The sequence below is a fragment of the Dicentrarchus labrax genome, unplaced genomic scaffold, assembly GCF_905237075.1.
Source record: "Dicentrarchus labrax unplaced genomic scaffold, dlabrax2021, whole genome shotgun sequence".
NCBI classification, from domain to species: Eukaryota; Metazoa; Chordata; class Actinopteri; family Moronidae; genus Dicentrarchus; species Dicentrarchus labrax.
In genome coordinates, this window is record NW_026136705.1 from 5,491,286 (window position 1) to 5,508,213 (window position 16,928).

Here is a 16,928-nt window from a genome sequence, read left to right on the forward strand (position 1 = left end):
AGGGGCTATCACAGAGTTCACACCGGGGTGCCGGCCAGAACACCAACTTAAGGCCAATTAACTTTCAGAGGGTCCAAATGAAGAGGCAGGTGATGGATAGTGCAGGTGTTTAATACTCTCTTTTGCTGGCAATGAGGTCATGTGGTTTTCTATATCAAAAGAACAATAACAAATACACAAATGAATAAAGAATAAAGCTCTTAATCTCTAATAAACATAATAAAGGAGTACTGAAATTACTACATCTCCATTTGCCTCTAATTACCACTATAACAGTCCTGAAACACACTTCACCTGACTGACTAGCATATTAACACACATATAAACATCACATGGTAACATTTATGTAACGCTCACTGTAAACATTACACTAGCGATAACAATAACATAACACGTGACGTGACGTACACTCAATCAGAGGCAGGTGAGCTAAATGCTACAACTAGCTTAAACAGTGATCACATGGCAAGTGTGGAAGCTACACATCAGAACCACAGAAATAATCTATGGCTGCAGCAACGTAAACACAGTACATCTACAATATATCCGGACATACTCACTTTTCATCCACGCACAGACCACTTGCCGTGACGTTAATTAACTGCTAATCCCTCACTTTGCCGTCTCATCGGAGCACACACCTTTCTGACCAAGCTACATAACCAGCGCGGGGGTTCCTATATGAGCTGGCCAACACTACATCTATGAAACATCACACACTCAACATAATATGTCCCAACTTTGGGGTATTTTCTACAATTTAGCTAGCTTTTAACACATACAGAGATGCAGTTGTGTAGTTTTTTAGGAGGGGATCACCAACATTGCTGTACACAGGGTTTTAGAAATACTGAGGTCCAAAACTTTCTAGTTTTGGGACATTCATCAATAGTCATTTTTAGACAATTATTTCACACATTGTATTGTATACCCCTTGGAAAAAAATATCAGGTGACCTCCATGGTAGGTCCGGCCATGCTCACCAGGTGGCAGTCTTCAATTAGAAGTAAGGATACTCCTGGACAAAAATCAGTAGTGCCAGTACTGGCCCATTTCAGACACTGTTTTTTATCTTATGTTTAATACACAGAAGTTTGTTCACTGTGACAAGCTCCTAAAGGGCTCCCACTGTCTTACAATAGCAGTTCCAGCAACAGACGACCCATTCAAAATGGCCCTCTGGAGTGGAGTCAGATTCCAGAACACTCATCCCCCTGATAGTGTGATTTCATCATCAGGACAAGGCTCGTGTTTCCAAAGCAGGAGATGCTGCATGATACTATATAAGATGATGAAATGTCTGGAGTTTAAATGATGAACCAATAGATATGGTCAGCACTAGAATGTCATGTAATTCTAGTTCCACCACTCCAATACAGTGACACTTTGGAAGGTGCGCTTGTTTTGCTGTTTTAACAAGAGTTTGATAGATGGGAGGATCAATAACATTTTATCTCTGTGCATTCAGTATAGTTTGATTCTCTGTCTTTCAGCACCAGTTTTAATATGTTCTGCTGGTTATACAGTTGTCATGTGGTGGCAGGAATAGAATACCCCATCAAAATCCTCATGGCTTGCTGAATAGTAAAACATTTCTTGGGGAGGTGCGTACCTATGTTCCCCAGGTCCTATGTTCCCCAGGTTCTATGTTCCCCGCTTTGTATGGGAACCCTAACCCTAACCCTAACCTTAGCTGGGAACATAGGACCCGGGGAACATAGGGATGACCCCTCTTGGGGTGTATGATGTCTGGGCAATTCCTTGCCATCTTTACTAAACTAATAGGCATTTTTCACAGCAGGAATTTTGACATGAAATAGTAGGGTAATCACAGGTGTTAATAATTATATAGGTTATGTTCCATTTGGTGTAATTTGGATTTCCAGTGAGACATCGTGAACAATAGCAGCACTCTGAATCTGTTTGACTTTAACCTTGAAACAACCAATCAGAGCCAAGAAAGATAGTTGATTGTTTCATTCCCATCATCAATATTTGACACCTTGGGAATGAGACAATCAACTATTTTACAAATATCTGTTTTATCAGTGTCTCTGTGGCTTTATAGTTGGCACTAATGGATTTCCAATGAAACTACAATGAGAAACTTTCTAGGTATTCCTTCCCCCAAAACTAAAACCTCTTCTTGGTATTGCTACTGTATATCACTTTTATAATATAAAAATAATAAATTATTGCATGATGTATTTAGCTGACATCTAGTATTATTATATAGTGCTGCAGACTTTTTCAGCTTGGCATAGAGACATTAGGAGAATGAGGAACTGCTGAGTGATCGTGAGAGTTAGAGGAAATGAACGACACTTAGATATGACTAGAGAGGGCTATAAAGGGACACAGCTAGTCAGTTTTACACACATACATACACACAAAAACATTACACAACATGTACAAATACATAGCCAACAACAGACAGTTCATAGAGGTATTTTTGTATATGCAAGTTCAGTAAGTATTTTTTGCTGATATATTTGACTGTAGACCAGAGGACGGCTCATATAATGTGTTGCCATAAAATGCCACATAGCCTTGTTGTCACGATTCTAACAACAACAGTGTAACAATCAAGATGACAAAATGTGTTCCTTGTTCTTCTGAACTAATATTTATTCAGTCCTTTCTGAGTAAAAATAATGAAGTTTTCAGTTCTCCTTTCATTGCTACCGCAGCACTAGGAGGAAGTGAGGTGCTAGTTAACAGTGCTGTGAAAGACTGAGGGATAACACATTAAACTTGAACACTGTATTTTAGCATAAGCACAAACACACCTGTGATTTCCCTTTTAAAAATACAAAAAACATGATGACTGGATATATTTGCTACATTCATCAATCAATTGTCCATTGTGGGGAGTGAGCTATTTTAATAGTTTGGCAGTTCCCTTTTTTTGGGATGACTCAGAACATTTTGATGTGGCTTCCATTACGCTTCAGCTACCCTCCCCTGACCCAGATACTGCAAAATACACTTACTACTTCTATTACTACTGTACCGTAGTGCTGCTGCTACTGTTACAACTACTTCTACAGTACATGCGGTTTCCAAGTTTTTAGTCAATTTTAACATGTTCAGAGTTAAATATGACTGTATAATACTGCTGTTGGATAATACAACTAACAAAGTAACTGGTACAGAACTGCTTTCTGCCAGCCAGGAAATACAAGTATAACACCTGCTGCTGACACCTCCAACTCTTTATCTGAAGTAGTCTAAATAATTGTGTGAAGATGACTCATGACCGGTGTCATGAACTGTATTGTCCTTCACCCCCTAGCACACACGGACATACAGCCAGGCACCACTTGAACTGAAAACTATCCCCCCTCCACAGATACACAGACCTGTGTGAAGGAAAGGAGAAATCAGACAGAAATCAGAGCTATGCCACATAGAGACAGAAGCAAGGGTGAAGGGGGAGGTGTGAAAATGAGAATTTAAAAGAGCATGTGAACGAGAAGAGAACAGGAAGAGAGAAAAAAAACCTGTCTAGGAAATGAGAATACGAAGGCAGAAGTGCTGGGGCTTGTGTCAGTGACGTGGGAGCGAGTGGTGGAGGTGTGCAGGCAAGAATTGGTCTGACTGAGTACACAGCAAATATACTTGCGACATATAGTGGCGATTCAAGTTGATGAGAAGAGGCAGATTGTTAAGAAGCAAGTGAAACTTTGGGGGCTGACTGCAGCTGGAAAATGGGGTAAGTCATTTTGTAATACTAGCGATAATGCAAATGCACCTAAAACTTTTTTCTCCCACATTTTAATGTCCTGTGCATGAATAACTGAAAAAATGCAGAACACTACTGCTTCATATCAACTCTATGCTTGACTTCTAACTAGCTCTTCAGTTCTGCCTACATTTCCTGCTGTGTGCAAGGGTATGGTGCTTGTAGCAGGTGTTCTGCTCACGCGTAAAATGAAAATATCAGAGCTGGAGTATCAGTATTTGCTGTAGACAGAGCATGTTATTAAATCAACTTTAAGAACTAATGATTTTATGAAGTTAGCAGTCTATATCTCACCCACAGGTGAAATAATGTAGTCCATATTAGGCAGCATTGTTCTGAGAGCACAGGAAGTGGTCAACACATGAAAACCTGAACAAGGCAGGAAGTAAAGATTTCCCACAGGCTACAGACTTTGCAACAAGTCAATTGAAAATAACTCACTGTCACAATGCCGCATAGAGTTTAGAAATAAGTATCTGCAGTACTGCATTGCAACACCTAACAGCATATCTTCATAAAACAAATAAAAATGAACATAACTTAATCTTCCTTAACACTCAATCCCATGAATTAAACTCAAAAATAACTGTTGAAGTAATAACTCAGTTGTTACATTTGTGCAGTGTTTTAAGTATTGATGATACTCATTTTCTTTATGTTGACTTCATATCATCGCAAAATTGAGAAACTGTCACTGTGCTATAATGTTAACAGCTTAAGCAGCAGCAGTATTAATTAGAGTTGATCCACAGAAAATTAATTGGCTACCACTTACATTTTTGGGGAAGAGAAGCTGTTTGACACATTCTTTTTTTGAGAAATGCTGCTTGTTAATGCAAGTTACCTTAACAAATTTCACTACATTTATCTGAAAGTAAGCAAATGTATATAAATTTAAATTAAGCTAAAATTTTGTTGCTACAATATTAGAATCTCTGACAGAGGCCTCTCGGCTGCATAATAAGTACTTTTACTTTAATTACATTTTACATATAATACTTCAAGATACAAGACTTTTACTTGTAATAAAGTATTCTTACATTGTGGTACTTTTAAATCTTTTTTATTTGCATCTTTTACTTTTAAAATAAAGGATCTGAATACTTCTTGCATTACTGGTCAGGTCTACGACAAGTACAACACAATAGTTAATCTATATCCAATTGTGGAAGATCAGTGTTGAGTAGGGCTCTGTATCTGTTGACCTTTGTCAATGAGGGAACTGTACTCATACCAAAACCTTTTTCAGTACCTTGCTATGGGGAATGTAAATGTGTTTTTACAAGTTTCTCATACATAAGTTTTGTATTCATTAGTCACTAGGACTTACCCTAATCTACTACAGGTTACTCATTTTATGCCATTGATATTCCTATTACATAAAATGAGTAACCCTTATTGACTAACGAGTAAATATAATATGATACGATAATGGCTGTATCTTCAAACTACAAGGAGTTCTATCAAATGATTGGCATGATTTAAATTGATTCAACTGCAATTACAATAATATGTTCTTTAATCCAGTGTAAATTTTATATTTAACCATAGACAGTATAATTAAAAATGTCTGTAGTCTCCGTGAAATCACCCATGGGTTTCTGAAGAGCCGTTGTGAAGCTCAGTGTGGTCAGTGCTGGTCGTCACGATCTTGGCAGTCCTGACTCCGCCAACTCCGGGCTAATCAAAAATGGGCAAATAGGTGGAATAGCGTTGGTGGAGCTGACTGTGACAACATTCACCTGTCAGTCAAAGCAGATATCCCTTTAATTATGCATAACTCAATAAGCCTTAATATAATTTGAACAGGTGAGTTGTTGTATCATGAACAGAGAAATTAGCTATACAGACAAAAAAAAAGTTTTATACCAAGCTGTAACAAGTTTATTTTTGCTGTAAAGTTGGACATTTTAATATGGGGCCTTATTGAGATTGACTCACTGCTGGAGCCAGCCTCAAGTGGCCGTTAGAAGAACTGCAGTTTTTGTTACTTCAGTGTTTGCTTCATTTGCAGCCACAGAGGTTTCAGTTTGTATGTAACATGTCAAACGGATGTTCAACTGATTTTTGTGATTGCTTGTGTTTTTGTTTTTAAGAAAATGTGTCTACCAATTAAGGCATGATAAATATTTAGAATCAAAAAGGATTTTGTTTGTTTCCACCTCTAACAGAAAACATTCTGTGAGGCTTTTCCTTAACATACCTAATGTAGTCATTAGTCATTGAAAGAAGTCAAAGATCTCAAATATTAAATATTGTCATAAGCAGCCATATATGAGCTTTATCCAAATAAACTACAGTTAATTAGTAACTAAAAGTAAATAGACTGTAAAGTAAAATAGACTGTTAATTGAACTAGACATTCTTGGTACTTGACAACATCATTGTGTTCTACACCAAAAGAGCACTGAGGTTTGATACTGGTGTTGGGTAGGTCTTTCCTATAAGTAAAAACTGGTTAGCATGAGCAGTTTTAGCGACCATGCCTGAACAGATATAAAAGCTCGTCATCTGTCAGTCCAGACCACATTCTTAATAAATTGTTTTTGTTGCCAAACCATAATCATACCTGGACCATATTTTTAAAATGGTGGAATTGGACGTTAAAAATAAATTTAGCTGGTGATAAAGTTATATCCGTCCATCCACCCATCTAAACATGCTAATGCATAGTCTATAACAAGTGAGGGACAGGGTAAACCATAGACAGGTGACCACAAATCTCTGTGGGATGAATATTCATGGGTTACCTAGTTGTCCACATTATATTACTTCATCTCACACACTTATTTCATTGGTCTGCATTTCCTTCCACCCTATGGTCTTTTCTCGTACCCATCTCATCATGTCTCCCTCCAACAGTGAGTCCAGTATCTGCCAGGTGAGGGCGACAGTCATGCTGTATGACAACACCAACAAGCGATGGGTGCCTGCAGGATCTGACACTCAGCCGTCCTTAAGCCGTGTCCAGATCTATCACAACCCCCCGGCCAACACCTTCAGAGTGGTGGGCCGCAAAGTGCAGGCCGACCAGCAGGTACTAGACACTCACCTTCATGTGTTGTGGTTGTACACACATAGATCACAACCCAAAAGGGGTCACAGACCTGAGTGGGTCTAAAAAAAAAAAAAAATGCTAGCTATCTGGTATCTGACTTTAATTATGACCAAAAAAAGCGTACACTTATGTTTGTTAATGTGAAAACAGCCCATTTTGTATATTTTTGTATTTTTCCTCCTTAAATGCAGGGATGAAAATATGTGTATATATTATGTTAAAAAGTCATGGTGACATTGTATATGTGTTTACTAACTCATTTGAAAAATATACATTTGCTTGGTTCGAATTCTATAAAAGTGGGTTGTAACTTAATGACCATGGGAAAAAGTAGGTCCCAAGTTAAGAACTACTGGTCTTTGCAATACAATGTGCCAGCAGGTCCAACCCTCTGTACTTTTAGACTTTACTTTACATTTTCTGTGCTACTTTTGAACAATACAGCATCATCACCATCTAGTGGATTTTAGTTGCATTGTATTCTCTTCAAATTACAACCTCCACAACATGTATTACTTTTACAGTCTAATGCAAATATAAACTCACAAAGGATCATAACTTGGAACCAACTCACATGTGACCTATCTGCCTTTTGAATTGCATTAGTGTTCACCACTTTATAAGAGACTTAGACTTAGACTTAGAGACTTAGACTTCTCTTTATTGATCCCTTTAGGATGACTCCCTCAAGGAAATTGGATTTCCAGCAGCTTACAAAACACTTGTATAGAAAATAAAAGAGGTATAAAAAAATACAGTATAAGAAAGACAATAAACTCTTAGCTAAATATAGAAAGTAAACAATAAACAGTAAACAATAAACTCTTAGCTAAATATAGAAAGTAGAGATAAGACTAAAAAGTAAAATAAAATTCACTGAAAATAAAATCAAATAAAATAAATGTAGAGAACTGTATAGAGGATAAATATAGATAAATAAAGATAAATATTTAGGACTGTATATGGCATTGTGTTATTATACAGTGGATAAATGACATTAGCAGAAATTAGCAGTTAAGTTAAATTACTGCACTTGGTGGATTAAGTTATTGCACAAAAAAAGAAGAAGAGTGTCCAGGTGTGTATGAATAGATTATTATTGCACAGTGAGTGGCTACCACTCCTTCCCTTCTGTCCTCTTTACCCTATTTCCTCCTCCCCCCAAGTGAGGAGTTGTAGAGTGTGATGGCATGAGGGACAAAGGAGTTCCTGAGTCTGTTGGTCCTACACTTGGGAAGGAGCAGCCTTTCACTGAACAGGCTCCTCTGGTGTCTGATGACGGTGTGCAGGGGGTGGCTGACATTGTCACTAATGTCCAGCAGTTTGTCCAGTGTCCTCCTCTCTGCCACCGTCACCAGTGAGTCCAGCTTCATGCCGACCACAGAGCTAGCCCGCCTGATCAGTTTATCCAGTCTGGAGGTGTCCTTCTTGGATATGCTGCCCCCCCTAGCACACCACAGTGAGAGGACAGAGGACGCTGGGAACCACAGACTGATAAAACATCCACAGCAGTTTGCTGCAGATGTTGAAAGACCGCTATCTCCTAAGGTACAAGTACAACCTGCTTTGTGTCTTCCTGTACAGGTGGCTGGTGTGTGTTGTCCAGTCCAGTTTATTATCCAGCCACAGCCCGAGGTATTTGTATGATTGCACAGCCTCCACCTCAGCTCCCTCTAGCAGGACTGGTCGCGGTCTAGGTTTGGACCTCCCAAAGTCAATGACCTGCTCCTTCGTCTTGGTGTTGAGCTGTAGGTGGTTAGTGTGACACCAGAGAGCAAAGTCCCCCACCAGACTCCGATACTCTTCCTCTCTGTCACCCCTGATACACCCAACGATGGCTGTGTCATCTGTATGTGACACAGCTCCGAGTTGTAACAAAAGTCAGAGGTGTACAGGGTGAAGAGAAGAGGGGCCAGCACTGTGCCCTGGGGGGCTCCAGTGCTGCTGACCACAGTGTCAGACGTGGTGTCCTTCAGCCTGACGTACTGTGGCCTGTCAGTGAGGTAGCGACATTTCACCGAGACACACCCCCTTTTGGTCGTAATTTCAGCCGTCCCACTCGGGGCTCCTTAGAATACACAGAGCTAAACGAGGGCGCCCATATTGAGATGTATTTTCTTTGTATTTGTACTACGTTGGTCGTTTTAATGTCGATCTTAAATGCTCTTACACACTTTACATTGCTGCTTTAGTCCGGTCACCAATTTATGCATTGCACGGTGTTGCTGTGCGTGCAATACAATGTAAAGTTTTGTTTTCGAGCTGGTTTGCTAAATAGGCTAATGTAGCTAACAATAACACTAGCCTGCCACTGCCCCTGGTGGCCCCTGGAGGCCCCTGGTGGCCCCTGGTGGCTCAAGACAAACGCCACAGCACTTGTTGAGATTGAAATAGGCGAAAATGGGAAAATATTATGTAAATATTATATAAATGTAAGACTTGCAATAACAGAATTACTTGAAATGTTAGTGTTTCTGTAGAAAAACATTATTATTTCACATTGAGCTTGTTTAGATGAGCCACAAGCAATAATAAGACAGCTGCTGCACTGGTGGCGTCCATGTTCTTTCCGACTCGTAATGCCCAAAGACAACTGGAACGCTAGAAGTGGTACAAGCCAGACAATGACGTCAAGTTCTCGCGTCAGAGCAACTCGGGCAGCTTCCTCAGCTGTCCTCTGACCTGGTCTGTGTTGAGGTGGGGGAGGAGGAGGGGGGTGTTGTGGTGTCAGGGAGGAGGTGTGTAGAGGGAAGAAGGTGAGACGGCTGCCGTGAGGGTGGGAGTGGGGGGGGACAAGGGCTGGTTGAACCTGTTGAAGAAGTCATTCAGCTCGTTCGTCCTCTCCATTGTCCCCCCTGTAGCTCTGGTCTTTGTGTTGTGACCTGTGATGGTCCTCAGACCTTCCCAGACCTCCCTCATGTTGTTCTCCCTCAGCTTCTGCTCCACCTTTCTCCTGTAGCTGTCCTTCCCTCACACAGTGTTTCACTGTGCTGCCTTCATGGCCTCCCTGTCCTTGCTCCTGAAGGCAGCCTTCTTCTTGTTGAGGACAGCCTTGACTTCCCGCGTTAGCCATGGCTTGTTATTAGGGTAACAGCGGACAGTCTTGACAGGGGAGACCACGTCTGCGCAGAAGTTCAGGTAGTCTGTCAGACAGTGTGTCATCCCCTCTATGTCCACACCATGCGGGTTGATCAGCACATCCCAGACTGTGGTGTTGTAACAGTCTCTCAGGGCACTTTCCATCTCAGGGGACCACCTCCTGATGGTGCGAGTTGTCACAGGCTGTTTTTGGACCAGCCTCAGGGTGCTGTGTCTGCAGCCTTGCTGTGACGGAGTGGATCTTCTCACAGGCAGTGGCTGCGTCCGCTGTCAGAGGGATGTAAACACAGACGGTGTTCACGTGACTAAACTCCCTCTGCAGATAATAAAGATATGACCACCAAAGCCTCAAATCCTGAATACAGTGACTATCGCATACTTCGTGTTTGTGCCAGGTGGTGATCAACTGTCCTATTATCAAAGGGATGAAGTACAATCAGGCCACACCAAACTTCCACCAGTGGCGGGATCCCAAGCAGGTGTGGGGGCTGAACTTTGGCAGTAAAGAGGATGCTGCTCTCTTTGCCAGCTCCATGACGCATGCATTGGAGGCTCTCAGCGCACCGGCAGGCACAGGTAAACACTGCGATGCAGGAGGGCACATTAGATCCAGGTCAGACTGTGAAGTGTTTCTGTTACTCATGCTGTGATCTTTATATAGTGACAGTACCATAAACAAATCAAAGCTTGATTATGTCTGACTATTGATTGGAATGACAATTTTACAATTGTTTATCTTTTTGACATAGTCCTGCTATGTTAGCTATATTGCATATCATTTGAAAATACAGCCAATCCAGCAATACGTCAAATATTGTGCACAATAAGTGCACCAACTGTTATCTGCAGTCATTGACAAATGCAGGTCACCTTAACCATCACTGTAAACTACAATCAGATCTGTTTTCAGAAAATGATTTGCACTTGTTCATATAGAAACACCTAAAACACTGTCTGTGTGCTAATTTAGGCGGGTTTTCTCTGGACTACAACCCTGCTTGCATCTACTTTAGTTTAAGCAGTCTGGATTCAGTGGAGCACACTTGCCAATTACACCCAACAATCAACAATGTTTTTTCTCAGGTCCAGCTCACAATGAACCCTCTGCACAGGAGCTGGAAAACCAGAGAAGGTACTGTTCTTGATAAATGGCTCCAAACTAATGTTCACACACACACACACACACACACACACACACACACACACACACACACACACACATATATATATATATATATATATATATATATAATACTTAATAATTATCATGAATTATCCATACTCCTCTGTTCAGACTAGAGCGTCAGAAGCAAGAGCAGCAGGAGAGGGAACGCATGGAGAGAGAGAGGCAGGCCTCTGCTGCTGCACCTGCCCCTCCAGCTCCTCCAGCTCCTCCTGCCCCACCAGGCGCCCCTCCAGCACCCCCACCACCTCCAGGCCCGCCGCCTTCCTCAGGACCATGCCCACCTGCACCTCCACCACCTCCTCCTACTGGGGGCCTGGTCCCACCTGCACCACCCCCACCCCCTGCTGGAGGGAGTGGAGGTGGAGGGGGAGGGGGGAATGATCTAGCGGCAGCTCTGGCTGGAGCCAAACTGCGTAAAACAGTCAAGGTAAGGTGCAATATATATATATATATCTATATGTAATTAGCATGATGCACGTTTGCTCTAGTGTATAACACAGAAACAGATGTAAAGATGAAGCTTTGCACAAATGATGGAAAGTTTGTTGAACAAATTCATTTGAACAAAGTGACTGGAGGTGTTTATGTGTCCACAGGATGAAGAAGCCCCCAAACCAGCACCCTCATCTGGTGGAGGTGGAGGTGGAGGTGGAGGTGGAGGAGGGAATCTAATGGGAGAAATGAGTGCTATCCTTGCTAGGAGGTAATGTATCACTGAAGAGACATATAAGACAGTATGTGATGATCTGATATCGTCTATAATAACACTATTTTAACAGGAGGAAAGCTGCTGATAGCCCTGCTGCAAAAAAGGTAGAACCTCGCAATGTCTCCTCTCCGTCATGTCATGACATCCTCTCATTATTCTGTAATATTTGTAAAATGAGCAGTAAGATTTAAGATATGAGTGGATGATAACTTTGGAATGTCTATACATTACTACAGGAGGATTCCGACTCCTCAGTATCAAAAGTCTCAGGACCAGGAGGTGAGTAATGCCACTTTCACCGTAAATGTAACTTTTATTAAAAAAATGTTTTCCTTTTATTTAATTGCTGCTTTAACTTTCACTATTTCCTAACAGTAGTACATGAGAAATAATATTCCTCTGGCTTGTTCAGGCACTCTTAACCGCATTTGCATACACCTGTCCAGAATTAAAAGAACCAATCAGAGCCAGGAAAGATAGTTGAGTGCTTAGTCTCACTCCCATGGTGTCAAATACAGATGCTTTGGGACCCTATAAATGTAGGTATAAAAGTTAGCTACAGCAGCTTTAATTCATAGCCTATTACCAGGCATGCAGGGGATATAAAAGATTCTGATTCACCTCCAAGCAGGTATTAAGATGTCAGAAATAGCCTTACTGGAAGATACTGCAGCCCAAGCCTCTTTTTCTGTTTTACCATTGTCACTTGTGAGCAAACACTTCAGTAGAGTGTGCCTATTCTTGCTTCCACCTCGAGCACCATTGTTTTAGTTTCTTCATTCTTCAAATATTTGTGCTTCATGGCTGTGCCTCTGTGCTTCAGGAGCTGAAAAATATTGATATTTTATACAAAACTAAAACCCATCTGTTCAGTCTGGCTTTTATGTAGTGTTATATAGGTGTTTATATTTTATTTATCTTTTTATTTTACTCAATTTTTGTACTATATTATTATTATTATTATTATTACTATATTTATTTTTACTATAATTTTATTTTGTGTAGAATTTCATAATTGAATTTTGGTGTGCATTAGTCTCTAAATCCTTTTTATTTAACAATGTGTCTTGTCAGGTGCTTGTAAAACACTTTTGGTGGGTGCACAAAGGTGCTATACAAATAAAGTTATACGCCTTGAGGCAATGTATTTCCTTCTATAGAGATATGGGGGAGTGGCAGTATGCTAATTGAAAATAGTGGGTGTGTACCTGTCAATTAGAATGATCCTGATTCACTGACATATGGTGGTAAGAACAAAATAGGACATGGTTTGTTTATTATTTTTTTCAGTTTTTAAATAAACAAAAAATATTGTTCTAGTTAATGTTGTCTTTGTTGTCTTTGTCAACAACCAAAACACTGGCTTAATTTTAGAATAACATACCCTTAATATACAAATATTATATATAGTTTACTAACATATCTTCATCATTATCATTTTTTACACCACAACACAGTATAGTATGAAGACTTGAAATACATTTTAGAGTAAAACTGAGAGAAACTACAATAATGTTGGGTTTTTTCTTAAGGCGTGTCCTGTAATAATACATTTAATTATATTTCAGCAGAACTCAATGGAAAGTCCAAGGAAATATCTGCCACCATGCCAAGGTAAGACCCTGATCCATCCAGCCTTCTCAATCCGCATGATTAATCATTACATTACATTACATTACATTTCACAGACACCTACATATCTGCTACAAGATAACAACCTGAGCCATACATACAGATTCAAAAACCCAGTCATCAGCTGCCTTAAGGGATCTGTTTTTGCAACAGGATCAAATCAGTAACCAACAATCAAAGGGACTCCAGTCCAAGTCCCAGCTCATCCAATTCTCCCTCCTCCAGGTATCGTTCCCTTTTTGTGCCTGTCTGCTGCTAAAGTTCTCTCCTGTCCAGAGATGCTACTTATCTGTGTTCTCTGCTTTGTATGTTGCTATGAGCCGGTGAAACAAGCTCTGCGTCGGTGTTACTGCTGCTTTCGTCAGTGGAGTGCTGCTTGTAAATGACTCAGGACAACAAATAAACCACTCAACATTTGGTGGTTTCAGTCTGGCGCTGTTATTATAGCAAGAGACCGAAAAATGTTTCTAAGCTGCTGTGGTGAACCTCAGTCTTCTGCTTCAATGCAACATGTTTCCATTATGGAGCCCTGCAGCTGCGTTCATTACATTTCTCTCTTGACGGCATGAACATAACATGGGTGAGGTTTTGCTCATGAAGCCTGAATATGAGTAATATGTCCATATAGTGTTTGGATCAGTCCTCAGTCATTGTTTCATTTGTATTCTACATTTGTTCTACATCACACTTGTATAAGTTGCATACTCAGTATTTGACTATTTGTGATTTTACAAATCATGCTTGCAGGCCCTACCCCTTAAACCTGCAATAGGTAGGCTACATTTTATAAAAAAATAACATTGTGTCATATTTGCTGACATTTTACTGTGTTCTGACAATAGTACACAAGATTGATAATCTGTGAGAAAATCTGATTATTAAATTATTATATTATTTAAAAAATTCAGAGAAAGATATAAAGACACTTTGGGTTGGACACTCGAAGATAGTTGATAGTTAAGGCCATTTCCCAGGGTCCCAAAGCATCTGTGTTTGACACCTGGGAATGAGACTCAACTATCAATTAACTTTCTTGCCTCTGATTGGTTGCTTTTGTTCAGGCACAGTAGATTTTTGCAAATACCATTATGAGCACTAGAAGGAGCCAGAAGAACCAGATTTTTCCACAGATTATCTGTCTAATGTACTACTGTCAGAATATAGTGAAAGTGTCAGCAAATATGACAAAAGATATTTTCATAAAAATTACCTACTGCAGTTTTAAAATCAGATTTTCAGCGAAGACAAAGAAACTTTGCGTTTTCAGAAGATGTGCTGCTTCTTGTGGGCAGCTCTCTAGTGGTCTCAAGGAGTCTGTTTTGGCTAGGGGTAAACATGAATGTTTTTTATCTTAGGATGAAGGTGATGAAAAAGAACTCCGAGGCTACAGGAGGAGAAATTGATATGGAGCGATTTAAACAGGTTGGTTCCTCTGTATTTGAACATACAACAATAGGCTGCAACTCAACTAATAACGGTAAAGCTCTGTGTTATGACTTTTTCATAGCAGTATATTTTAGGATTTAGAGGCATCTAGCAGGGAAGTTTCAGATTGCAGTCATTTGAATACAGCTCAGCCTTCCAAGCGTTTAGGAGAAACTACAGTGTCTGCAAAAAACACAACAGGTCCTATTTACAGCCAGTGTTTGGTTGGACCATTCTGGGCTCGCACTACTGGTGGTTCAACATGGCGGACTCTACCAGCAGATAAAAACTAATAAACTTTTTGTCCAGGTTGCCACTATTGAGCCAAGTTATCTCATGGACATGGTGTCCCAGCCTTTTCCTTAAGGGACCCCTTTTCTAGCATTGAGTAGACTGACGACATTTGACAAAGTGACATATTTTATAGTGAACACACAATAACTTCGGGACGTTTAAGTAAAACGAGCAGTTTGGATGAATTTTCTGAATGAGCAGATGATTTTCTGTAAATATTACATCAGAGGTGGGTTTTCTGCAATTCTATGTCTGTATTGTGTATTTTTTATAATTTAACAATCATACATTTAAGCAAACAATTCCATTTACTTTTCTTTACAGACGAAATGCTGAGATATGGTCCTATAGTGTATATTTTTGTTACGTTTTCTCACATTTCTTAAAATCTTGTGCAGCTTTGGCAACTATTATTGGGGGTCCTGATCCCCAGGTTGGGAACCACTGATATAGAGTGTGTACTGAAATACTGATTTTAATTATGATTTGTCATGAAATGACTTACTGTATTGCATGTATCTGTGTGTCTGAAGGAAATCATTGAAGAAGTGAAAAAAGAACTTCAGAAAGTGAAGGACGAGATAATCAAAGGTAAGTTCTAACCAGTATGCTATCCGTTGGCATTAGTTCAACTACTGAAACTAGATTCTGTGTCGTGTCATTTTACAGGCTGTGGGGGGGAAGCTCATTAAGTATAACACTAAAGGGGGGATTGGTCATGTATTAAGGTCATGTGACTTCATGGCAACATTCAAAATTATGCTCATCCTTTGTGTCAAAATCCAAAATGGCAGTGTACATTAACAAAACCTGGCCGTGAATTAAAAGTTTTTATTTTTTTCATTTTTATTAGATTTTGGGTGGACTTTATTATAGAATATTTTTTTAAGGGTGATTTTATATGTTCTTGTTGAAAAATAATGAATTAAATTTTCATAACTTTGATAATCAGGCATTCAATGTCTGTATCCTGGAGGATATGGTTACTGGTAGAAAACAGATGTTTTGAGGCCTATACTCGACAGATAATCAGTAATAAAAAGGTGTAAAATATTGATTCATCTTTATTTTCCTCCTAAATGTGTATTATTGATTAGTTCACCACTGTTCACACACATTTAAAAAAGGGAACATTTTAGACCCTAAATAGGCAATATATCTCAGGAGCTACAATGTGCAAGTTGAAAAAATAAAGAAAGAAAGAAAGTAGAAAATAGCAATTACTAAATTTTCCAACACATTTATATGTGCTAGCCCATTTAAGGGATAAAGGGGATTATTGTTCAAAAAATTGTGTTATATATTACTCTGTTTTCTCTTCTAGCACTGATCCAGGAGCAGATAAGTGCGCAGCCAGTGGGTGAAGATTCCTGAAAGACTGAAGAATGAGAGAGAATAATGAATAGATGTGAATGTTTTATCATGCAATGCTCAGGAAATTTACACATTTGTCCCTGATAGAGATAGTTTTATTTTTACACAGTCCAGCATGTCTGGAATTTCTGTGCTACAGTTTCTTATTACACAGTACAGTATTATGCAGCTACCCATGATCCTTTCTCTTTTTGCATGTGAGAGGATACACATTGTATCTCAAACTGCAGTTTGCCTTTAACAGATTAATGTTTCATCTTCCAGTTTCAGTGGAACATCCTACGTCCGCCCTACAGTCATGCTTCCCTTGTGCCATGGTATGCATAACTATATAACAATAAATACACAATACAAAAAACAATAACATGAGATAATAAATGCTACCATGCAAGATTCTTGTCCCGTT

The 16,928-nt window shown here is 39.7% G+C and overlaps 1 protein-coding gene across 4 annotated transcripts; it reads left to right on the plus strand.

Annotated features, from left to right (window-relative positions):
• The first annotated feature begins 3,496 nt into the window (after nt 1-3,496).
• Nucleotides 3,497-16,915, plus strand: LOC127364224 (vasodilator-stimulated phosphoprotein). 4 transcript variants are annotated; one of them, XM_051401610.1, is made up of 13 exons: nt 3,503-3,715; nt 6,608-6,782; nt 10,298-10,478; nt 10,986-11,034; nt 11,197-11,515; nt 11,685-11,791; nt 11,868-11,901; nt 12,034-12,076; nt 13,369-13,411; nt 13,583-13,654; nt 14,785-14,851; nt 15,682-15,739; nt 16,473-16,915. In XM_051401610.1, exons 1-13 carry the CDS (start codon nt 3,711-3,713, stop codon nt 16,520-16,522), a joined length of 1,203 nt encoding a protein of 400 aa, XP_051257570.1. In that variant the 5' UTR covers nt 3,503-3,710; the 3' UTR covers nt 16,523-16,915. The 4 variants fall into 4 exon arrangements, with proteins under 4 accessions (XP_051257571.1, XP_051257572.1, XP_051257570.1 ...); XM_051401609.1 differs by having other exon boundaries at nt 3,504-3,715; nt 13,366-13,411; XM_051401611.1 differs by lacking the exon at nt 13,583-13,654 and having other exon boundaries at nt 3,497-3,715; nt 13,366-13,411.
• The last annotated feature ends 13 nt before the right edge of the window (nt 16,916-16,928 follow it).

Bases quoted from the DNA above. Each gene is read 5' to 3' on its own strand.
- LOC127364224 (XM_051401609.1), top strand. The intron at 10,479-10,985 runs GTAAACACTGCG...GTTTTTTCTCAG, and splicing joins CAGCGCACCGGCAGGCACAG to GTCCAGCTCACAATGAACCC. The intron at 12,077-13,365 runs GTGAGTAATGCC...ATTATATTTCAG, and splicing joins AAAAGTCTCAGGACCAGGAG to CAGAACTCAATGGAAAGTCC.